At 40.9% G+C, this 24,889-nt stretch overlaps 2 protein-coding genes across 2 annotated transcripts; one reads left to right on the plus strand and one right to left on the minus strand.

Annotated features, from left to right (window-relative positions):
* Nucleotides 1-138: 138 nt before the first annotated feature.
* On the plus strand, nucleotides 139-7,676 carry CDC37L1 (cell division cycle 37 like 1, HSP90 cochaperone). The gene is made up of 7 exons (XM_067315649.1): nucleotides 139-326; nucleotides 1,588-1,869; nucleotides 2,625-2,715; nucleotides 4,827-4,942; nucleotides 5,291-5,413; nucleotides 6,297-6,452; nucleotides 7,476-7,676. Exons 1-7 carry the CDS (start codon nucleotides 222-224, stop codon nucleotides 7,575-7,577), a joined length of 975 nt encoding a protein of 324 aa, XP_067171750.1. The 5' UTR covers nucleotides 139-221; the 3' UTR covers nucleotides 7,578-7,676.
* Nucleotides 7,677-10,815: 3,139 nt separating this feature from the next.
* AK3 (adenylate kinase 3) lies at nucleotides 10,816-22,106 on the minus strand. Its single transcript, XM_067315819.1, has 5 exons — nucleotides 21,912-22,106; nucleotides 18,261-18,380; nucleotides 15,053-15,225; nucleotides 12,516-12,634; nucleotides 10,816-11,165 (listed from the first exon to the last, which is right to left on the minus strand). The coding sequence occupies exons 1-5, from the start codon at nucleotides 22,063-22,065 to the stop codon at nucleotides 11,042-11,044; spliced, it is 690 nt and encodes a 229-aa protein (XP_067171920.1). The 5' UTR covers nucleotides 22,066-22,106; the 3' UTR covers nucleotides 10,816-11,041.
* Between the last annotated feature and the right edge of the window lie 2,783 nt (nucleotides 22,107-24,889).

The following is a 24,889-nucleotide window of genomic DNA, read 5'->3' on the forward strand; positions in this document are numbered from 1 at the left end:
CCCCGCGGCACACGGGGCCCCGCCGCGGCGGCGGCGGCTGCCGCAGACCCCGCCCGCCCGGTCGGGCAGCGCGGCGCGGCGCCGGGGGCGGGGGCTGAGCGGCGGCAGCGCGGCGGCGGCCGGGCGATATTGCCGGAAGTGGTGCGCGGCCTCGCTTCCGGTGAGGTGTGCAACCGCCGGGGCGGCCGGGGGCGGCGATCGGCGGGGGCTCGGCGGCGGGGATGGCGCTGTGGCTCCCGCGCTCCCGGGACTGCGGCGCTCCGCCGGAGGAGGACGAGGGGCGGCGGCCGGCCCCCGCCCCCCGTCAGCGCCTGCCGGAAGTGCAGGTACGCCCCTGCCCGTGCCCCCCCTCCCGCCGCCCGGTACCTGGCGCCGCTCCCCCCTCGCCCGCGCGGCGGAGGCCGCCGAGGGCCCGGGGCGGAGCGGGGCGGGCCGGGGCCGGCGGGCGTGCGGAAGCCGCCCCGAGTCACAGTTCCGCCTGCGGAGAGGGACGGGAAGGGGCCCGGCCGCGGGCGTTGGCGGAGCATCCTCGCGGCTGGAGAGCAGGCGTTTCCCGCGTGTCTCTCCGCGGGTCCCAGCGCGTCAGCCTCGCCGGAGGTTATAAACCGCCAAGAAAACGGTGTCTTCTTGCGAGAAGCTGCCATTGCCTTGGTTTTCGGGCCACCAATTAGCGAATTCTCACCGTGTCAGGAAGATCTACTATAGGGCTGAGCTGGAGTTGGCCTGAGAGGTTTGATTTATCTGCATTAAAGTTTCCTTCACACAAGGTTTCACAACTTGTGCTGCCCTTCACGTTCCTCTGCCAGGGGTTATTAGCATGGCAAATTTCAAAATACAGCACCAGAAGGCTGAGGACCTAATGCATATGTATGGTTTTCCCCTATTCTTGCTGGGAAGGCAGAGCATATGCTTTAGAGAATTCCCCCCCGCCCCCAACAACTGACTATGAATTCCCAGCATCCATCTGCAGGCAATATAAGCACTTGTGGCTTAAGCGGTCACTTTGGTTTCCAGCTGTTAGCAGTGACCTCCTCAAAAGGGCACAAAAGTTGACAAAAAGGAGTGTATGCTTATGCTGGGCCTCAGCTTCTTCATAGCTTAAATTCCACTTGCACTGTCGGTTGAAGATAGTGGCCATGCATTGAGATAATGTTAATCCATACTGGAATGCAGGCAGTAGTAGTTACTGTACTGTTATGATCTGGCATCATAAAACTTTCTTCATGGATATATATATATATATTCAAGAATATCCTCATAGGTGGCTGTTGTTAGCACTGCAACCCAAAGATAGCTGGAGGTGAGTCAGGGGATCCTTTCATCTGTATCAAAAATATTTCTACAGTGTGGAGACCATGATTTTGCAAATACACTTTTGCAAAGTTAAGATAGTTTGAAGTAAAAATCTTTTTTTAAAAAACATTCAGCTCTGCAATGCCATGCGTAATCACTGTAGTGAATAAAATATAACTTCTAATGTGCCTTCCATATCAGCATTATCTTTGGGAGTTAAACCTATTTGCTTCTATACAATTTGTAAACTTTCAGTTTTCCCTCCATAAATAATATGTTTTGTTTTCCTCACAGACATATAGCCAAGGTATTGAATTAGCCTGCCAAAAAGAAAAAGAATTTGTGAAGCACTCTGTAGAATGCACATGGAATCTAGCGGAAGCCCAGCAAAAACTTGGTAGTTTAGCACTGCATAATTCAGAATCTGTGGATCAGGAATATGCCCAAGCAAAGACTGAAGTTTCAGAGTTGAGATGGAGAGAGGAAGAGTGGAGAAGAAAAGAAGAAGCACTAAACCAGAGGGAAGGACAGAATCTATGGAACACAGATCCTGTTAGTAAGGAAGTATTTAATAAGGTATGACCCATATCAGTAGGCAAGAAAACAAGTATTAGCCTAATCTTTCATTTCACTTGCTTAATAGTCTTGAATGTCTTCTGTGTCTGATACAGTGTTTAATCACACGGCTGTGTTAAATGGGTATTTTTCTTATTTTGGACCATGAATGGGAGCAAGCTGCATTATTATTACAAATCTGGATGATATTTCTTTAAGTGAGGATAGGAACTTGCATTGGTTCTATATAGCAGCTGTTGCCAAAGTGAGGCTGAACAACAGTTTCTTCACATAACCAGTGTACTTTTCAACTGTGCCAAATTCTCAAACGTGAAACAGACATACAGTTTGCTTCTAATAACCTGACTGCTATAATTCAGCTTATTTAGCACAAATTCTCTTCTGAGTAGAATCCCAGCTTTGTTTTTGGTTTAATTTGAATTTGAGCAGTTGGCACATCTTTTCTCACAATTCGCTGATACAGCTGCATCAAGGCTGTCATGTAGATGATATTCATTGTTCACAGATCAGTAAGTTTCCACCTGAAGACAGAAGTCTGTCAGTGTTTCTTGCTCAGTAGAATATAATAAGAGTTTTTAACTCTATTATCAGCTAATGTACCTTAAAAAAAAAAAAAAACTTCTCAGGTATATGACATGACCCTAAACTTAGAACACTGCTCTTTAAATAGTAATGTAATAAAACATAATATTCCTTTATAGCAAAAAAGGTATGTCTGGAGATTCTGTGATAGTTATAACTTTTATCTTCCTTAGAGTTTTATTAATCAAAAAAGAAAAGAAATAGAAGATGAAGATGCATCTGAATCATTTATACAGAAACATGAACAAAAGATTAAACACTTTGGTGAGTGCACTCCTTCCAATGCTTTGCAGTTTAACCTTCTACAGAATTTGTGTAGGTTTGCTCCATATTACTGTATGGAATGAATGCTAGCAAATTAAACATCTGGCTATCAGACTGTCCAGCTTCTATTTTATCACATCAGGACAGACAACCATTTTAAAGTGAAACAAGGTATAAACTACAGAAGCCTGTTAGTTCCTATGACCAGTAAAAACTTAACATTTTTTTAAAAGAATATTCAAGTGAGCTTAACTCCTGAAAACTAAAGTTCTAGCAACTTTTTCTGCTGTTCAATGGGAAAGGGCAGAGACATCCATGGAAACAGAAGTTCCATGTATAAAAGTGCGTGGGATTGTTTGTAGTTGTCTCTTTCTAATACATATTTTTCTGGTAGATATTAAGCTATAAGGGGAATGACTGATTAAAGGTAAAAGTTTGCAAGCGACTATTAAGAGTATGCATGCATGAAACTGTGCATTTCTTAAAATTATATTTAACTATCCACTAGGTGTCACTTTAGCTCTATCATAGTCGAAACAAATTGAGCAGAACTCTGACCTTGTAAAGAAATCTGAAATTTTGATGGTTCTGTTAAGTGCTTTCCATTCTTGGTTAGAGAGTGGTTCTAATCAGTGCTGTAATATAGCCATGTTAGGAATTCCAGAGCAATCAAGGACTGACCTTGTCCTACAAAGTTCCTTGTACAACCACTTTTTAGTAAGCTACTTGGCTTCTAGGGATCTTAAGCTGTTTTAAAGGAAAGATTTCTGGCCCTGGGGGCTAAAAGCAAGCCTTGCAAATACCAAGTGAGGCATAACACTGTCAAGAGCATGCAAACAGCAGTGACAGGCACAGATTCTCTCAGATGTCTTAACTGTGAAGTGTAATGACAGTGTAATCAGAAGGCATCTACTGTGTTGTGCATTTCAGCAGAAAAACTGGGCTTTCTTATTGGGCTTCCAAGCTAAGAATTGGGCAAAACTACCTTGCTGTCTAATTGAGATTAAACTGTTAGAGAAACGACCCTGTTACAGGAAGTCATCCCCCCACCCCCCAACCTCTGAAATTCAAAGCCATGTTGTTGTTTTACCTCCATTGTAAAAAGAACCAAACATTAAGGATCTTAATGTCTGCTGCCAAGGAATGGTGTAGACTTTGCTAGCTGTAGATCCCGAGTTCCACTTCTGGATCCTACTCTGGCTTTCAAGCAGTAAAGCACTCATGCAGAGTCTTTCTGACAAAACAGCCAAAAGAAATATTGGTCGGTGCTTTCTCTTTAGGTATTTGTTTGCTAGAATTAAGATTAGCTTAGGTCACTACCACTGAATTATCTTTATCCCAGTTATAATTATACACTGATAGAAGGGTAAAGCTCTATATCTGGTACTTGTTGACAGTAAATGAATCAACTGTTCTAATGTACATATGAACGTCAGTGGTACATGAAGGATAATTTTAAAAAGCTGTCTGTCTGAATATTGAGTTCTGATTTTTAACCTCCAGCTCTTTACATGAAGGTAGCTTCGTACTATCCCAATTCAGTCTTCTATTTAACTTTCAAATACTGACATGGCTTTGCTCTTTTGACCTGAAATTAATTCTGTAACTACATTCAAATTTCCTAAAAACTTAGCAGACCATTTATGTTTAGAAGCACTTTCATTTCCAGCTAATTACACATTCTTTTCCTCATGCTTTTTTTGCAAGCTTTTAGCAGTTTTGTTCTTGTCAGAATCACTGAATGTAAATTTCTACCCGTAAACTTTGTGAACTATTTGATGGTATAACTAATAAATACCTATAACACTTTGTGTATGAGAACTGTTTAAAAATAACTTACTTTCAACACTGCTACAGATGCATTAAAATATAGTTAACTGTTACTGTTAAGATTTACCTTCAATATCTTTAAAGTGTGATTATGCCTTCTGGAAATGTCCTTTCAGTGTTAGTTGGATGTCTAAATAAAAACTAAAACTAATTGCATGCTGTTATACTCAGGTTAGTGAATTTGGAAGGTGATTCTGTGACAGTATTAGTGCAAGTGACTTCAGTGCTGCATTAAATCACTTATCCATTTTGAATATCTTAATCTATGTTTCTCTTATTAGGTATGCTGAGCAGATGGGATGATAGTCAAAGATTTTTGTCTGACCACCCGTATCTTGTATGTGAAGAAACATCTAAATATCTCATGTTATGGTGTTTTCATCTAGAAGCTGAACAGGTATGAAGATGATCGAAAATATACAGCAAGCATATTGTTTGAAATATATTGATTGAAAATATACAGCAAGTATACTTGCACTACAGAAGAGCTGGCTAACCTGATTAGCTGTTTAACTATTCTTCCTGTCCTTTCACTACCTTATTACCTTAGTAAATAAAACCTCCATACTGCATTGCTGCATCAGGACTAGTCCCAGCTAATAACTGTCCTTTTACTTCTGTGAGCATCAATGCTTACGTTTTTAGGAACCAAACAAAAAGGAAGTTATGCTGAATTTTAGATATATAATTACCGGAGATAACTTTAAATTTAATCTCTCTGACGTCTTTTTCCTTTTCTTCTCAGAAAAGAGCTCTGATGGAACAAGTAGCACACCAAGCAGTTGTAATGCAGTTTATTATAGAAATTGCCAAAAGTTGTAATGTAGATCCAAGAGGCTGTTTTCGCCTTTTTTTCCAAAAAGCCAAAGTAAGTAATTTTCTGCAGTGATGGGAGAAACTCATGATTCTGTGCAAGGATCAGTGTTTCAAGGAGGTTTTCTCCTTACAATAACAGGCTAAATGTTTTACTGACTGACTCAGGCTTATGGGGAAGTGTTTTGTTAGCAGTTCTTTCTCTAGAAAGAATATTTCGGTGTAATTCCAATCCTGAAAATGGATGTTTAGTGGATTTTGTTTATCCCAGTGGTAAAGCAAAATATAGCACAGTGGTGACAGGCATATTACAGAGATGTAATACCTGAATAGCAGCAGAAAACATGGATCAGTTTAAGGACTATTTTGGCTAATTAGCCACTCTCTTTTCACAGTTGACCTATGTGTTTCATCCGCGTTTCACAGTGGGTCCCAAAACATCGTCCCTTTCTTGCTACTCAACAGGGCAATCCAGAGCTGTGTGGGAGAAATGTGGGAAGACAAACTGTGGTTTGCTGTAGACTGCAATCAGTTATTCAAGACTGATAGGCCTTAATACTGCCTAAAGGAGTTGAGTTAAAGTGGGAATCAGGTTGCGCTTTGCTTTTGAACAGAGCGCTACAATGAGCACCTGTTCTTCTACAGGTACTGGCCCTTGAGTTGGAATAAAGGAATAGCTAAAATTAATGTGTTTTTCACCTGTTCTCAGATGAATGAATGACTTTGCTTCTACACACAAATACTATAAACTGACTTTAAAAGAAATCTGACCTGAATTTTCCATTTAAGCTGACTAACATTATTGTTGAATTATTCACAATATTATCTCCCATAGAGTACAACATGCATCACTAAATGATTTTTTGCAGTGTGTATGCTTACAACTCAAAAGTAAATGTGGCTGAATTGAAAATATTTCTTTTTTTTTTTCTTGGCAGACAGGAGAGGGCTATTTTCAGGCTTTTAAAAGTGAACTTGAAGCATTCAAAACAAGAGTGAGAATCTGGTCACAATCACATGGCTTTCAAACTGTGTTACTACAGGATCCCAGTGTCTGTCCTGGTTTTGTAGGAGAGCTCACATCTTTGTCACAGGTAGGCTTATTATTTCAAAAAATTAATTTAATTAAAGTAGGATTAGATTCTACTTTGGAAATATCTATCTTCTGAAATTTAAAGAGGATTATTTCTAGAACTGCTACTGCTCAGGGTATAATGTGTGGTATTTTCAGTATGCAAGACAGATAAAGGCGTGCTTTCTACTTCCTGGAATTCAGAGAGCATCAGCATAAGGTCAAAAGCATATGTTGGTTCAGTGCCCTTGAATGCTTTAAATGCTTTAAAAAAGAAAAAAAAACCCTGCATTGTAAAGGTGATCAGGTGCTAAAATTATATACACACTCTTTATCACAAACAGTGAAATGAGCTTTCAGTTTAAACGTATTAATCCTATTCATGGAATCCTAAAGGTAAGTCAAGCCCAAAGATAATCTTTTATTATGATAAAAGGAAATTGAGGGTACTTGGGTCTTTTGTTTCAGTATTAGTGATGGTCACATCTTTGACTGAAGGAGCAAGTTTTAAGACTTAAAAATCGGATGTTAGGGAAGGAGTCACAGTTGAAACTACTTTTTTGAAAGAATTTGGTTAAGGTACCTTTTAAGTAAGATGTAACAACAGAATTTTAAGTTAAGTGTATAGTAGAGTGGTACAAATGAAGAGACCCAAGTACAAGCTATGCCAGATTAAATTTAAGGAGCTTCTTGACACACTGTGATAATACTGGGTGATGAATTTTTAATATTGCACATTTATTTCATCTTAAGACGGATAACATGAAAAGTCTGACTTAAACTAAAAATCTCTCTCTCTCCCTCTCTCTCCCTCTCCCTCTCTCTCTCTCTCTCCCTCTCTCTCTCTCTCTCCCTCTCTCTCTCTCTCCCTCTCTCTCTCTCTCCCTCTCTCTCTCTCTCCCTCTCTCTCTCTCTCCCTCTCTCTCTCTCTCTCCCTCTCTCTCTCTCTCTCCCTCTCTCTCTCTCTCTCCCTCTCTCTCTCTCTCTCCCTCTCTCTCTCCATATATGCAGTTATATAATCTGTCAGTTTTTTTATCTGTTGCAGAATGCAGGTGGTCTACAAGATTCCATAAATACAAATGTCTGCAGTTTAAACTCTGTGATACAAAGAGATGAGGACGAATCCAAAATGATGGACACAGTATAGTACTGTTAAGACTGAGGCCAAGTACTTTTTTTTTTTTTTTAAACAAAGAAAAGAACATGGCTATTTTCTTGACATTATTTTTCTGGGTACTGCACTTTATTTTTGGTGTCTGATTTTTTTGTTTGTTTGTTTGAGGGGGATTTTGAAGGGTGGGTAATCCAGAAACACTTGTAATATTGTTTGAAAATGTGCTGCTAGGTTTTGGTTGTCCTTGAAGAGCAGGGTTCTCATATATTGCCGAATGTGAAACTGGATGTGTTTTCTGCTACTAACCTTGCCTTTCATGACTTTAGAAATCAAAGTATGAAAAAGAAAAAAATCTGCACAAATACAATGTTTACAAGAAGTGGTAGATTCTTGGTAGAATCTGCTATTGTCTTATTACAGATGTGGACATGTCTTACTCTATGAATATTGGAGATCACAACTGTATTCATGCTACCTTGCTGACATTATAAGCTCTCAAATCTGGTTATCACTAATAGCAATAAATCAGTATCTGGTATCAGTATTTCAGATCTGGATGGATTAGATTAAAACACTGGCTTTCTACCTCTACTAAGGGGATTTAAATGTTACATTGTGCTTTCATTAAAAAAAAAACAAAACTTGTTTTTGTCCTATAATGCAAGTAACGCTTGTCTGTTTATGAGCACTGGGTTTTATGATCTTTGAGAGTCCAGCTCTCTCTTTATTTCTAAAATGAATTTCAGATTTTTGTTAAACCAAATCCCATTATAGGGAGAAGTATTTGATGAAGGGGATGGGGGGAACTTGAGGTACAAGGCTTAGGAAAACACTTCACTTGCAACAAAAAGCTGTCACAGTCCACATAGGGTTGTCTAACAGGGTTTGAAAGGTATTTCATATGCTTCTAAAGCTGGTTTCTGAAATTGCCAGCTCAAGCACTGAGAAAGTGAAATATCTTTAAAAGCTTTCTGTTTTAGGAGCCTGAAGAACAAGTACTGTTTCCAGAGGAGGCCTTCACAGGAACCTCTGTAATCCAAAATGCTACCATGCTCTTCTAACTTGCTGCTTTTACAGTAGTTCTGTCTATAAAATGTACACTGCAGCTGGAATACTCCAGTGAAAAGAGTTTGTATCTCAGATAGTGGAACGGATATACACTCTTGGTCTTTACTGTACTGCTCTGATTGTGGGCAAGGTCTGGAATGTATCTATATTTCAATAGTTTAGTGACTAACATGGCCTACCTATAGTTGCTGGATCAGGCAAAAACTATGCTGAGTTCCAGCTATTTTCAGCTTTGGACTATAGTTGTGATATAAAAAAGTCTTAAGTCTGCAGTATACACCACAGTAAGCATTAGTACAAATGCAGTAGCAGAAATAGGGGCTGCATATCCACTGGTGGAAGTGCCTTTTCTTACTCCTTGTGCTTTTGTTCTCTAGCAGTTCCGATGCAAACTGAAGATAAAGGAAAGGCAGCAGCTTTGCCAGCTGCAAACTGCAGGTAACTGGCTTCAGTAGTAAAGTGTATTTTGTTAAGTTTGACAGACACTCCAAAGAGGAAAATTAAAATTGCACTCATTAATTATTAACTTAATTATTACAGGAAACTAATAACCTAAGGTGGTGGTTTAACTGCATCTCTCCCATAAGAACAAGGGTAATGAGTCCCCTGTAGCACAGTGACTCACAAATACTCACAAATACACTGTTACCAGTACAATCATGTTGATCTAGCAGCTCCTGATGTACTGAAAGTTATTTTTGATGTTTTTAAGGGGCTAAAATTGAATGATTTGTGTGGGAATAAGTCTCAAATCGTACAATTTCCCCCCGCCCCAGGTTAAGTGAAACTTCTGTGGGCTGGCAACAAAAAAAGCACAGCTGCCTTTTGTGGAAATCAAAAGGTGTAAATAGAAGTAAGCAGCAGATCAGGGTTTCATGCTGGAATGTGATAGCTAATGGTTTCTAACCTTGACTTTTTGAAGTATATTTCTAAATTCAATCTAGAGTCTTGATGTAGACGTTACTGAAGATGAAAGTACAGGTGGTCATTAACAAAGTTTTTGCCAATTTTTCCTTAAAATGCACGGAAAGTTGCTTGCAGCAATAACTGCTGCCCATAACTGTTCATTCATAGTAATGGAAAAGCTTTACAAGTTCTACATCATCCATCATACTTAGACTGTGGCTTAACAGTGATAGTGCTAACATAATTAAAAATCTGTATGTCAGCACCACAGGTCTGTGCAGCTGTTTTTAGATAGTCAGTGCAAGAGGAGATTGAGACCTGCATTAGCAAAAGGAAGCAGCTACCTCAGGCATTACCTAGATACAGTTGTTTTGTGCTCAGTTTTGCTGACCCTTCTTGAAACTCTCAATTTGATGAGCCTAAAAAAAGGGCTAGGGGAGTTCACTGAAAATAGCAGTGTATATATTACCTGGGCTGTTAAGTGTGGCCAATGGAGATTTGTGATTCCAATTATCCAGTGAATATATGGATATGAGAGCTGGTCAAAAAGACATGAACTAGTACTGTGAACTCATGAAAATGAAACCAAGTGCTACAATGAAACTTACTATAGCAATATGACAAACTAACTAATTTGACTACTGGAAATCCTGATGCTGGTATCAATGAGCAGTTGTTTTTTTCAAAGGTATTGGAAAAGACACTGGTTTGTATAAACCTACTTCTTTGCATTTGTTGTACCAGTCAAGATTGACTAGTTGCAGACTTACCAGATTACACTTAATCTCTTCAGTGTTTGCTCTCTTTTTGATAATAAAGTCTTTGTGCAGCTGCACAAAGACAGAGGATTTACCAAGTACGTTACTCATCTTTGAATCTTCTGTTTCTCACACCTGCAAGATAGCTATTCTGAGGACAGAAACATGGATGTAGTAAGGTAAGGCCAATCATCCAAGCAGGTGTCACAGGTAACTTACACCCAGCAGAATCAACTAACTGATATATGTGTAAGCAAAGCTTAAGAAAGCGACTGTTTTTCATGGTGTCAGCCTATATCTATGCCAGTTCCTGTCTAGAACAGCTTTTTGCAGAAGAGCATTCCCCATAGGTTCTGGCTGGCCCCAGTTAATCATGCTTTTAAGAAACTTGATTCCATGTCCTTATCACTGCTTCACACAGTAATTCATGAATGAATAAGTCAAAGTGCTTTGTAGTTAGTCTGTATTCAGAAATGTTTACTACAGCATTCAAAATGTCCAGTCATGAGTATTTTCTGATTGAGAGACACAAGAGTAGCTGCTTTTTTTGAAGTGTATTATAAAAATTAGGCATCTTTTATATAAAAGTACAGAATTAAAGTAGGGACCATAGGAGACTTAAAGTGCTATCACCACATAAGTTGAGGACAATATTAGACTTTAATTATTGATCAGTCTGGTACACTACTTAGTGAAACCCTTGACTGCTGAATCTCATGTAATCAAGTCTGTGCTATGACAGATGAGCAGAAGTTAGACCTAATTTCACCTGGGGGTGGCAGCATCTTTCTGGCTTACATCTGGCAACTTGGTTTGGAGGAAAGCATAGATATGTGGCCAGATCTTATTGGTTTCCGTTCCAGAGAAGGATTTCAACAACCCTTTTTTCCTAAGGAAAAGAAAAAAAAAAGTTACAGAAATTGTCTATTCCTTCCAGGATCTCCACCTCCCTTTTTAAGGTTGCCCTGGCAGGAATGTGCTAATATAAATGTGATTTAGATCTAAGAGCAGTTATAACATTGGGAACTCAAACTGGGCATGTATTACTCTTTTTCTCATATGGTGAGCTAGTGGTCACATCAGTTCAGAAAACTGACAGCTGTACATGGAGCACTTATTAACAAACTATCAAGGGTAAAAATAAGGAGAGACAATTCAGTTGTAGAGGACATGCTATACATCCAAATAACTGAATAACCCAGATATTATAAAGTTACACCCCGAGGACCAAGGATGTACAAAGGTGCATCAAAATAAACAAGTGAAACAGACCCAATCAAGTTGTTTTGAATTTGTTCTAGTAAAATTTATCTGTAAAACATGCTATCATCAATAATAATGGTTTAGGCCTATGTCTTACTATGAGGCTTAGAGGCATTTTCACTTCAGAAAGCTACTGAAGTCAGGAAGATCACTGACAAAACAGAATCTTCTTTCTCTAAAACTTAACCACTTCAAAGATGGAGCATCTAGTCTTCTACTCAACATGCTGAACAGGTCTATCAGAGTATAATGAAGGGTGGTGGATATGAAAACAAAGGAAAATCACTTCAGGATATTGCAAAAAACAATCTCTGATCTGTTTGGGTTGGAATAAGCCTCTTCAGACTTCTATATGGTAATCTATTATCCATATATTACCCATGTGTACAGCAGGCCAGCTTTAATATTAAGACAGAGTTTGTATAAAATTTGGCTTCTACAAGGACTGACAATTTGTTATCCTTCCAGAGTGCAATTAGCAGTGTTCTTATATAGCTAGCTAGCTGTGCACAGTACAGTCCTGTTTTTAAAAAAGCCACTTTGAAAGCCTCACTAATAGTTTTTCTATGTGTGTGTCACTTTTTGGCCCATTGTCCCTTAGGAGGGTTTCTGCTTATACATCCAGGAAGAGAATATAACAACAAAGTTTCCAAAAAAGGAACTGTGGCGGTTACCTTATTAAACAGAGGTCTGTTGCTCAAATCATATACAGTATATTGAATAATGCACAGCACTCTTTGTAAAGCTTCATATGGCTGCAATGAAGGGCTCCTTTGTTTAGCTGGCTCCTGCAGAGGTTTTATGCAACTAAACAATGGGGAACTTACTTGTTTCGCTGTTTATATTTCTTACTGAGTTGATGATATATGTATGGCTACTTATATCATGTTCATTGTTGTAATACCTCTGCAACTGAAAAAAAGATTTGTTCCTTGCTATGCTAATACAGAAGGAAGTATAGTATTTTACTACTTACCGATAATACTCTAGAACAGGTTTTGTTTGTGCATCATAAGCCTGCAGTCTCTTGGTAACCGTCTCTGGCTTATCATCATCACGCTGAACAAGTGGCTCTCCAGTAATATCATCAATGCCCTAATCATGGTTAAAAGCAAACACTGATTTATATTTCTATTTATGTTTTCTGTTACATTCTATTTAAATTACAATCAATTTCCAATTAGTCAAGGAACAGATCTCTATTTAGGAAGAGAAAGACTATCATCCATATCTTATCTGGAACATTAGATGTTGATTTTAAAGTCACTCAGTTAGAAATATTTTCTCAATATTGATTATGAACATCATGTTACAGTAATACAGTAATTTCACTAATTTGTGCACCAGAACATTTGCTGAATATTGGAAATATTTAAACAAAACTTTCATATAGAAGGGAAGATTGTTGGGAATTGTTCCAGTGAATTCATGCATATGAGCAAATAAGCAAGAAACCTTTGTTTGACAACACTGGAATGGGGAAAGAAAGTTAATGGCCATTTGACTGTAAGTCATGCTGTGGAAGAGTTATCATTTATCAACAGCTGTACAACAAATAGCATAAGCCCACAGAATTTTTTGCAGGACTGAGTAAACAGAGGTAGGGACCTAATATGCCAGCTATGGCAATTCCTAATACTGAACACTTCACTTCTGATTTCTCAGGAGTGCTTTATGTGATTATTGAGCATGTAAGTCTTGAAGTAGCAATAACCCAAAAGGGTTTTTTTTTATTGCTGGCACAGACATTGGGAACCAATGAAGTAGCATAAAATCTTGCTTCTATTTAGGAGCATTAAGTCATTGTGCATCAAAGCACAGAATCTGGCCCACCAGAGACATAAGGAATTCTTTGCTCCTTCATACATAACTAATTAAAACTGCAAGAATTTTGAGTTTTCCTAAAGACAAATTTAATCTGACATTTGTAGTAGAAGCATTACTGCTTTTGCAAGTACAAAGCCAGTGAAACCATAAGAATGTTCTCCTGTCCTGCCTGCATTGTGGCAGTCAGTTTCAGAAAATCAATTACTATCATTGTTCAGTAAGCTTATCTATTCATGAAGGTGTGAAGAACATTTATTCCAGAACATCTGTATTGTATTAGAGATGCATTTATATGATCAAACTTGCCTTGTTTACATAATAGAATGATTTAAAATGCTGAAGAGTTTCTGGCATCTGTACAGGCAGTCAATAGGTACAGGGAAAGCACTAGTGTAAGTATTGAGCCTTTAACTTTGTATTAATTCTAAAGTCATAATCCTTTAGTTTCATTGAGAAGGTATGCAATTAAGGTTTTTGCAGGTCTACTAGATAACAAAGACAACTGTATTGCAACTGTTCAGCTCCAATTCATGGTTTTACTTGAATACTGCAGACTGCTTTAGTATGTTGTGACAGGCATGCTAATTAGTGAAAGGTAGTGTGAAGTGCTCCTTACAGGAAGGTTGCTACAGCTGAAACCCACTCTTTGGGGTATTTGATAATTCTCTGTTGCCACTTGCCTGTGTTCCTCCTCAATTAAAAATAACCATGACTCAAATGCCATGTTTTAAACTATACATAAGCTGTCTGTATAGCGTGCTTCCAGTTGCTCATTTCCAGTGCTTACCTATTATTTTAGCGGCCCTCTTATCCTGCAACACTGAAATCACAAAACTTGTTTCAAGTAAGCTCCTCAAAACTTCTTCAGCTAAAACAGCCTGCTATGCTTCTGATGTAACTTAGCAGAGCCTCCAGGTGAAAATGTGATGCCATGACAAGTAAGTTATTTATAGTTAAGGATGAAATACAACTTAAGCTGAGTTCCACTAAGGCTAGTCTAAGTAAAAAATTTTAAGATAATGTATAACTGTTATCTCTATACTGACTGTTGCTCTTAATGATGTCTAAAGCCAAAACCTTTTGGTTTTGTTGCGAAGCTTCTCTGAGTGACAAATTTCTATGTGTAATTTTGCAGTATGACAACTATTCACTTGAAAATACTTGTCCTGGTAAGTATTAATACAGGGAAAGCATTAAGTGAATTCTTCTGACTTATAGTAGTTCACAACTCCGTATGCTTCCTAGATATAAAGAATGAGTCCTGTGGAGGAAGGAAAAGGAAACCATATTTTGGACTATACAGTCTGTGGGGCTGCAGTGGTAAAGCAGGCTAAGAACTGGCCTGACTCATATGCCAGTGTGCCAAACTGGGAAAGGAAAGTCTTCCAGATCGGTTAACAATGTTAACAACAGCTTACAAAGCAATCAGTGGAGTTGGACCGTGGTGTTTCATTCTGCAGAGGAGAAGCAAGTTGCCCATCAGCTAGAGATCCTACAAGGGCACTATGATACCAGGAGAAAAGGCCTGTTAGCAAGGCAGCTTCTGCACTCTGAAGAGATGAAATGAGCCACCTTCTTCTGAGCTACCATGTTTTGCAACAACCTATGCAAACAATACTTTACTTCAATTAACCAAACACAACGTGATATTTCTTTAGTACCAATACCAACACGTGTATTGCTTACCAGCACTTTGGGAGGACTGAATTCAAGATTGTAGACTCTGCCACTAGCAGGGTGGATCCAGCGTGCAGTGAGTCGGTACTTTATGGTCTCAAATGGCACGTCTAGGTCAATCACAGTGTCTATTTGACACTGTTTATCCAGGGCTTCTGCCTGAGCAACCGTTCTAGGGAAACCTTTAAAGGAAACATAACCCCATAAAAATCCAAAGGCAGGGTTACAATAAGAATTAACTGGATTCAATTTATTAGAGAAACTAGCAGTCAGGCAATCGAGAGTACAGACTGCATTGTCACGTTGCAAAGGTTGAAGAGACATCAGATTTTCAGGGTATTTTTTCAGTGCATCACTGCACTGTAATTTGTTAATCTCTTCCCAGCTTCCATGTCCTCATTTCACTTAACCACCTCCCCAAAAGTATAACAAATACAAGCAAAAAGGTTGCTCAGCTACTCAACTGTTCAAATACTTGAATTTGCTACATACCAGTTAGCTATTCTGAATAAGAATACTGGAAACACATTTTGAACAATAAAAGCTACAGGCAGTTCATTGTGAGAGATCTGAACAATCTAGAAACATCTGTGACAACTTTTACTTCCATCGTTGCGCAGAAGTCTGAATTAAGTAGATGACCATAACAAACCTGTTTTATTCAGTTGTTGTAAACCCAGCGTATCTACCAGAGGCAGTCCAGAATGAATTTTGCATCAAAGAGTAGCATTAGAAAGAGCTTTAGAATATCTAATGTATCGATCGAACCTGTAGGACAATGACAGTGAGAACACTCAGGCTGTACAGAAATCTCTTTCTAAACATACAAGACGACGCATTTTGCCCCATGAACTCTATGGCTCCAGTGGAGTGCTTTTAAAGGCACATGTTATTAACAAATAAACCTAATGCCACTTAAGAAGGAATAAAAAAATTAAGAACAAGAAAATGAAGATCTTCATAAAAATTTAAGATAATAATTGACCACAACAACTTTAACAGTCAAAACTACTGCACAACATGCTACTGCATGGTAAGTTAACTGGAATAATTCTTCTACCCACAAACCTCTTGCATAAAGCCTCAAGCTGTTCAAAAGCTTGGGATTTTTATTGTGTTATGCAAGTAAACATCTCCATAAAGACAAGTTCTGATAGGTAAAAACTGAGGAAAGTCTTCCTTGCATAATATTGATTGATGATTCCACCACCTGAGTAAGGAACTAGTCAAAATAGTCTTACAACAGAAGAAATAGTGAAGAATAATTTAACGTCTTAAGGGTACTATGTCCTGCTTAGCGCATAAAAGCACCACAAAGCAAAGAGTTGTTGCACTGAAGCCAAGTCCTTGCTTGTGAATTAGATCTAATGGATCTGGTTTGCATCAGTCATCAACTGCCCTCATCCTATTTCTCTCGTGTTCATATAATCTTGTGGAAGTGCTTCTAAGCGTCAAAAGAAGAGGGTGAGCCAAGACTTAAGCACTGCTGTTTTTTCTTACTATTTACAGTCTATTTGGTCACCATACACCTTAGTTATGCAGCTGGAAAACAGGTTTGCTTTGAGGCTTAATAAAGAGAAACTTTCTCAACAAAAGAAAGTGTCTTTAGAGAAACAATTCATTGAAACTTATACCAGGGGTTGCTGCATACAGTGTTTTCTTGATGCATAGGAAACTATTTACGAGACTTGATGAATTATGAAGAGTCAAGAAACACAGAAAAGCACCCTAATTATACAGCAAATAAATCTAAGCAGCTCATATCTATATGCACATGACTCAGATTGCTACATTTGCTATGACTCTGGAAGAGACCAAGCTATGTTTAAGCAGTGGAAAAGTGTATTTTGCTAAGTACGCATACAACCAGCTTAATAACTTCATTTAGTCTGACCTAGCTGACCTCAGCTGTTTGTGCAGAGTTGTGGTTATCAAACTAAAGATTTTCTGGTTAATTTATTTCAACACAGCAGTACTGTTTCTGTAGAGCTGATTATGCCAGAGCTATCCCTAGCGTAATTCTCTGAGTCTCTGTGAATGCTGGCACAGAAGAAATTTCTCTTCCAAAAGTGTACAGTAGAAGGCACACTAACATGCAGGAGAAATGGACTTCTTCTCTTACACTCTCCACACCATCCTCCTGTTCAAAGAGCTATTAGTGTGCTCAGCTATGCTGCTGCACAGCCAGATCCACAAGGTTAGAACTACATGTACTTAGGACTCAAAACTAAAGGGAAACATCTGCAGCTCTTTGGTTTATTGATTAGGTTTCATTGTGCTGTGCACTAAAGGGATTAAGCCTTTGTCCTCACTATGTAAGAACATAACAGGGGGGAAAAAAAGCAAACAGAACAGATCACTATACTAGAAGCAATTATAATAAAGTGCAAAGGGACAGAGAACACTGTGGATTTTTCATTTCCTTTAAATATAAAGCCACACCAACAACTTTCTAGTTTTATCTAGTGAGACAGATTGTTTCCGGATTCTCATGACAGTCTCATCCAGCCTGGACACTATCTTTGTGTCACACATCCAACTGTACTCCTCCATGGCCCGGGGTAGCGGGGGCCACTCATGCCTGTTGAGACTGTGGCAAAGGCATTTTCTCTCTACTGCGGGGGCTGACGCAATTCCAGAACAATTCACTCCAGAGAACAGAACCAAAAAGCAAGTGAAAGAGACCTTTCAGAGCACTTAAATAATGATTTTCATTACTGGTTTATTGTACACTCCACTGTTGCAGGACTCCCTTTCCATACTTACCTTGTCACCACGTACCTACCTTTCTAGTGACATAATTCAATTCCCTTTTTTTTTTTTTTTTTTTTTGAAGTGTTCCATTCTCCAAAGGCTTTGAAAAGAAAAGGCTTTAAAAAGGAAACTTCCCAATGCCTATTTTCAAGGAAGCCTTTGTTCTTAAAGTGAAAATAAGGCATAAGAATTATCAGACTTGCTGCTTTCAAAATTTTACTGTAGTGTTAAACTATGTGGTTTTTCCAACATGAATTAAACATCGCTGTATCACTCTGAAGGCAGGATGCACACCATGCCTTTTACAGCCAAAGGGGCAGACTAAATACCGAATGTTTCACAACCTGGCAACAAATATTGCCCAGTTACCATGACTCCAGGACAGCTACTGGAGTGTGACGACCCCTAAGTGACCAAAGCAGTCCAAGCTTTCTAGGGCAGATTTTCTGTCTCTCTAACTTACCGTCCAACAGCCAGTTGTACCGCTCCAGACCTTTGAGCTCGCTCAGCACCAGGCGTGTCATGATATCATCCGGAATAAGCCGCCCTTGATCGATGTAGGACTTGGCAAGGATTCCAACTTCTGTGAAAGTATCACATTACAGAAGTCACATTACAGTATCTATGACCTCCAGCAAGCCAGGAAAAAAAAAAAAAGAAAGAAAGAAAGAAAAAGGCCACAGTGCTGCAAACAATTTGTTTTGATCGAGATGACACAAAATGGTAAAGTGCTAAACCAGACAGACAAACAGACAGAATGCCACTCACTGCAATTCAAAAACAGATGATCAGTCAGAACCTGATCTTGCAAACACTCATCACATTAATTTAATTGATCGGTTGTTCTACTGACAGCAACAAGGCAGTTAGCACACTTTCTCTGTCCCCCACACCCTCCAAATAATTTTACTGTTAAGTATTTGAAATATGAGGTTCCAAAACTAGACACAGGGGAGGCCGTTAGGTAAGGCTCTTTAGAAGACGAAACAGAACAACCCAAGTTCTTTAAGATGTCAGCCTCAGATTTCCCGCTGAGAAAGTTTATGTTCTCAGTAAAGTACGGTGGCTGGTTATCATCCTACGACTTCACTAGGAAATGAAACCCCTTTGGTATTTAGGACAGCAATACACAGTGGGACATGCTTGCCAGAGAAGTATTTTTACGATTACTAGAATTACAAGAGGATGTTTATAAATGTTGTAAACTATTTATGGGAGCGTGCAGACACTTATATTTTCCCATGAAACTGACTAACTTTTAGTCGCAGTCGTTTAGCCCCCTGCCTCGCTAAAATGCCATCCATTCACCCCAGCTCCAGGCACCACACCATGCCCGGCATGACAGCACAAGCGCGCAGCAGTTCACACGAGTTACGGGTGCACCACGGCTGTGAAGGGATTCATTTCCCTGGGCTGCGTTCTGAGCGCACAGTCTCCACAGCCTTCATCTACAAAACCGGACCTAACTCCATAAGTCACCCAGAATAGCAGCTAGATTGGTTTTAACTGTGGATGTGCAGAAATGTTTACTTTTGGCCAACTCAGATCTAGTTCCAATACATCAAACAGGAGAGGGAATGGGATGGACCCACATAACCAATGAAAGACATGACTGCTTTCAGCAGAAAGCAATGACAGTCCCACTTGAGGCCCTATTGGAAAATGCAGTAGTAGATCAGCCCTTCTTCAGACATGGCAAGTGGAAAGCAATAGATGCACTCAAGTAATGCAGAAAGTAGCTTTTGCGTTTAAAAAAAAAAAAAAAAAAAAAGAGTAGTAAAAGGATAATTTCTCCTTGTCCGGTGCTCACATCCAAAGCCAGGCTTTGAAAAGCTTGAAAGCAGTTTAGAAACAGGCCCTGTACGCAGCAGTAAGACCTCAAAAAATCGCCACAAAGTGGGGGAGAATCAGACTCGGATGCTCAAAGTACTCCAGAACATCTCAAACTGGAAAGAGGATGACTGCGCATCTGCTACTAGGGGAAAGTGTTGTTTTTTTTTCTGTACCTCACTTCTTTGAAGTTAGCAAGTCATGCCTCTTTTACTACTCCAGTGCCCTTAGAACTAGGTACCCTGCAAAAGTGGCTAGGAAGAAGAATAAATTACATCCAGGCAAGTTTAATGTGCACTTGTTACCCAAATCCGTTACTGATTTACACTGCAGTATTGCTCCAGCCATGTTGACCTAAGAACACATGCGAGGCAAGCGTGGTAGAGAAAGGCAATGCTTACATATTTGAGGAAGACAGATGAGCTTTTGGGCAAAGAGAGGACTAGAACGTGGCAGCACCTAAGGCAGTAGCGAGCCTTACTATTAGACCAACAGGGCCAAAAACACACTTCATCTCTCTACAAGCCGCAGGCCATTTACAGAGTCAACTCTTACAACAGAAAAAACAGTCACAACTCTACCCAAGATAGTTACATTGCAACAAAAAGTTTATTTACTAGACTTTAGCTTTTTTCTGTTGGGGGGGGGGGAGTTTAGTGGGGCTTTGATTTTTTTGTTTTTTTTTTTTACAGGTGGGTCTGAAACCAGTATAGGCCTTGGCATGGCAATCTTTGTACTTAAAGGCAACGCTGTTCTCTTTCCTACCTAGGTAATAAAAGGTATCTCTATTTACAGCTTTTGCAAAAGATGAACATGTCCTAACTGGGCAGAGCAGAGAGGCTCTGGCCACGCGCAGACAACAGCTCGCTCAGCGCTGAGGACAGCTGGCGACAGAACGTCCTCTCTCCAAAGCAGCAGGGCACGGCAACACGGGCAGTTTGCTAGGGGCTCTCGCACGTCCAACAGCACTTTGCAACTGGCAAGTCCATTCCCACAGGACGGCAAAGGCCAAAAGCAGCACCCTCTAACTGCCACAATTACATGCAATTTTCTAGGTGTTTTATCTGTCCAATTCAGCCTAACAGTTGCTAAAGCACTGGGAACCGTGGGCCTCTTCTGTCATTATCACAGCTCGTTCCCTCTTTCCCTGGACTAAAGCTCTCGACAAGGCTCTTTCCACTGCCTCTCGGAGTATTTACCTGCTGCCACAACCCAGGAGTCACCTCAGGCGCCTGGCGACCATTCCTGCAACCTGCGACCACCTTCAATAAAATTAAGCCGATTTCGCCTGGGTTAATTAGCAAACGAGCAGCTCCGCAGCGGACCCCCTAGACTCCCAAGCCAGCTGTGCCGCAGCGAGCTGAGCCGTCCCCGACACCCTCCGCCGGCTTCTCTCCTCGCAGCCAGGTCTTCACTGCCCCACAGGTATTTTGTAAGTGACGTGCTCCCTTCATCTTCTGGAACGTCTTCACTTCTCACTGGGTCTTATTTATACTGCTATTTTGGTTTTTTTGAACTTTTTTGTCTCTATAAACGACAACTTACACCAGTGCAAACAAACAAGGAAGAAAGAAGTGTGAATGTATGTCAGCACAGCCGGTGCCCTTAGCCAATATTTAACCTGTAGACACCAACTATAGCAAAGTCAACCTGCTAAGCCAATGTCACTGTTCTTATAGAGCAAACACACTTTGTGAGAAAAAGAGATGTGGAAATCAAAAACAACTAACTCATTTCACAATACAGATAAACTTTCACCTTCAAACAAGCTTATAAAGCTTTCAAACGCGAGACTATCAGTAACCCAACTGTAATAGTGCAGCAATAGCTGTGAGAGAGCACAGCTGTTCACAGGTTTAAAGTGCTGGAAACCAGCGACAGCCATTTCAGGCTGTGAGGAAGTATGGGTTCCCGCGAAGCTTTTCAACCCCGCCATGAGGAAGAGCAGAGGCGCAAGCCAGAAGCACGCCACAAAAAAAAAAAAGATAAATAAATTAAATAAAATTAATAAAATTTAAAAAATACTTAAATAAAATAAAATTTAAAAAAGAAAAAATAAATAAAATAAAATAAAATAAAATAAAAAATAAGCAAAATAAAATAAATGAAATTAAATAAAAAATAAATGAAAGGAAATGAAATAAACGAAAGCATGAGGAGGGAGAGGGGCGGGGGGTGTCCCGGCGCCGCGGCCGGGCCGGGCCGGGTGGGGACCGCCCGCGCCCCGGTACCGGCCCGGGCGCCGCCGCCGCCGCCGCCGCCGCCGCCGCCGCGCCGCGGTCACCTGTGCGGCGCTGCATGTCGCGGCGCAGCAGGTCGCCGCTGGAGAGGTGCGTCAGGGCGAAGCGCTGGACGATGCGGGCCGAGATGGTGCCCTTGCCGGAGCCCGGCGGCCCCATGATGACGGCGCGCAGCAGCGGCGGCACCGGCACCGCCATGCTGCAGCCGAGCGCAGCCGCGGCCCGGGCCCGGCGGCGGCGGCGGCCTGGCGGGCGGCGGCGGGGCGGGGCGGGGCCGGGGAGGCCGCGGCGGAAGGTGGTGCGCGGGCGGCGCCGCCCCGGCCGCGGCGCCCTCGGGGTCACGCGCGGCTGCGGCCCCGGCCCCGGCCCCGGCCCCGGCCCCGGCCGCGGCGAGGCGAGGCGAGGCGGGCTGCGGCGGCGGCGGCGTGCGGGAGCGCCGCCTGGGCGCGGAAACCTTGGCGCAAATCATGGCCGAGCGCGCAGCGGGAGCTCCGGCAGCTGCGCCGCGGCAGCGACCCGGGCGCTTCGCTTCGGGCTTGGGAAGGAGGGAAACCTCCAGGGCTACGCGAACCTCCCCAGGCAGCCGGAGCGCCCTTTGCATTCGCAGGCTTGAACAAAATTTGGCCATAAAAGGCATTTAAATGTTAAAAAGCGTGTTCGTTTTCGGCTTGGAACTTCCCATCAGCGTTTGAAACCTGGAAATGCACAAAATGTGCAGACAACACCTAACTGTCTCTAAAGCAAATCTGTGGGAAAAAAGGAAGTGTATTATATGGAATAAATATGCAACAAATACTAGATTTTTCAGAGAACTCAGTAGCCCTTATCTCCAAAGGCCCGGAGATAAATAATAATAATAATAATAATGTAAAATAATAATAATCTATCTACGTGTTAAAGTGGAAACTTGATGGTCTGCCCCTTTACAGGTACTATTGAGCCGCTCAGAAAAACTCCACAGAGGGCAGCTAAAATAATCCCACTGTCACATGCTACTTAGAAACCTGTCTGGACTTAACACAGGACAGGCAAAGAGTGGATGACAGTGGATAGAGAGGCAGCTCGCTCGCTCGCTCACACACACACACACACACACACACACACACGCATATGGCCTTTGCAGCACAAAATGTGGGTTACTTATGTTTTAAAAATTATGTAGTAAAAGAAATGATCGCTCCCTCCTCTTTGTTTATCTTTGCCAGATTCCAGCCCTCGTCCTAGTGGTTTCACACAATAGTTGTCACAGGTCCAGCAGCAGAAAAGGGGATAATAGCAGGATCTGTAGTACTGAAATAGATCATTAGTTCATTAGTTCCTAAACAGTGCTTTACACAGCTGCACCCTATTTAAAAATATGCATTTGATGTTTTCTGTAGCCATCAGTTTAATGCTTGGAAAATGAAATTTGATTATCTTAATTCAGATTTAATTACTCATATCTTAGCACACTAACACCAATTATTCATTAATACAATTTGGACTGTATTCTGAATTTACCTTCGTATGTTTATGGCCCAGATGCCTTATTCACATGTGTAGCATATCTGTGTAAGTTAAAACCCTGGCTGCTGCTCAGTGAGTTTATTGAAGTAGCCTTTTGATTTCAGAGTGGCTGAGTAAGAGTTGAAATCTTGTTTCAAACAAGTCCAGATATTCTTTCCAACAGAGAGTCTTTCAGATGTCTCAGTAACCTTTCAATCATAAGTAATTCTGTGAAGAAGCTTGTTAAGACCCAAATAGTCAAAAGAGTTCTTGAATTGTCTTCCTGGAGATATCTTTTGAGTTTGATAAATAATTCTTTAAGCTCTGTCAAGTAACCAGTTCCTAGCTGTTCTATTTTGTACAGAAACAACTTTTTTTTTTACATAAGGAGCAAGTTACAGCCTTATACTGACCTTAGCAAGGCTTCTGACATGGTCCCCCAAATCATTTTAATCGCCATCTAAGCTGGGATGTTATGGTCTGAATGGGTGGACAATTAGATGGGTGAAAAACTGGCTGGAATGAAGCTCAAAGGGCAGTGGTTAATGTTTTGTACCCTATCTGGAGGCTAGTTAACAAGTCTAGTTTGTCAGGTTTCATACCTATCAGTAACAAGCGGGGAGGAGGCAGAGTGCACCCTCATCAACTTTGCAGATGACACCAGCCGTGAGATCTTAGCAGACGCACTCAAGGGCAGGGCTGCAGCTCAGTGGGGCCTAGACAGGCTGCGAAACGGGCCAGCAGGAACCTGATGCAGTTAAATAAGGACAAATGCAAAGTCCTGCGCCTAGGATGCGCTGACTACCTGCAACAGCACAGGTGTGTGTGGGGGGGGACGACTGACCAACTAGGAGCCGCTGTCGAAAAGCCCAGGGGGGCAGTGGTGGACAGCGAGCTAAACGGCCAGCAGCATGTCCTGGCAGCAAAGCAGGCTGGATAAAGCTATGAGCCAGCCAGCCTGACTCTGCTTTGGTCAAGAGATTGGAATAGAGACACGTCTCTAGGAATAATCCCAACCTGAATTATTCTGTGATGTCATACTTTTGAATAAGGCATCTTATTAATCATACAAAAAAGTCACAAAGCAGTTATCACATGAAGCCTAGCATATATATATATACACAATATATTTGTAAATTCTCTCTCAAAAATTTAAACCATCATAGGTATTTGAGGAGCAAATTTTTTCCTCTTCAGTTAGGCCTGGATTGGAATTAGTATCTGCTCTGAATCATCATTAGCTGTTCTTGTCCACCTTATAGTTTAAATAGCAAAGGCAAGACTTATTACAAATGAAAACTTCCAGCTGTGATTCATTATTTAGATTTAAATAAGATTTTATGCTTTGCAAAGATGAAGGATAAAACAATATCATATCTTGGCATCAGTCCTAGCTTTATTAAACAGCCTAATGCATTATTCCTCCCTGAGTGTTCTGAGTGTGGAGCAACTTAACACTTATTCGTAAAATGGGCTTTTCCAAAACGCCAAGCCTCTTGGGAAATGTATGTTCCTGAGCCAGAAATTTACTGTCTAC

The sequence above is a fragment of the Apteryx mantelli genome, chromosome Z (assembly GCF_036417845.1).
Source record: "Apteryx mantelli isolate bAptMan1 chromosome Z, bAptMan1.hap1, whole genome shotgun sequence".
NCBI classification, from domain to species: Eukaryota; Metazoa; Chordata; class Aves; order Apterygiformes; family Apterygidae; genus Apteryx; species Apteryx mantelli.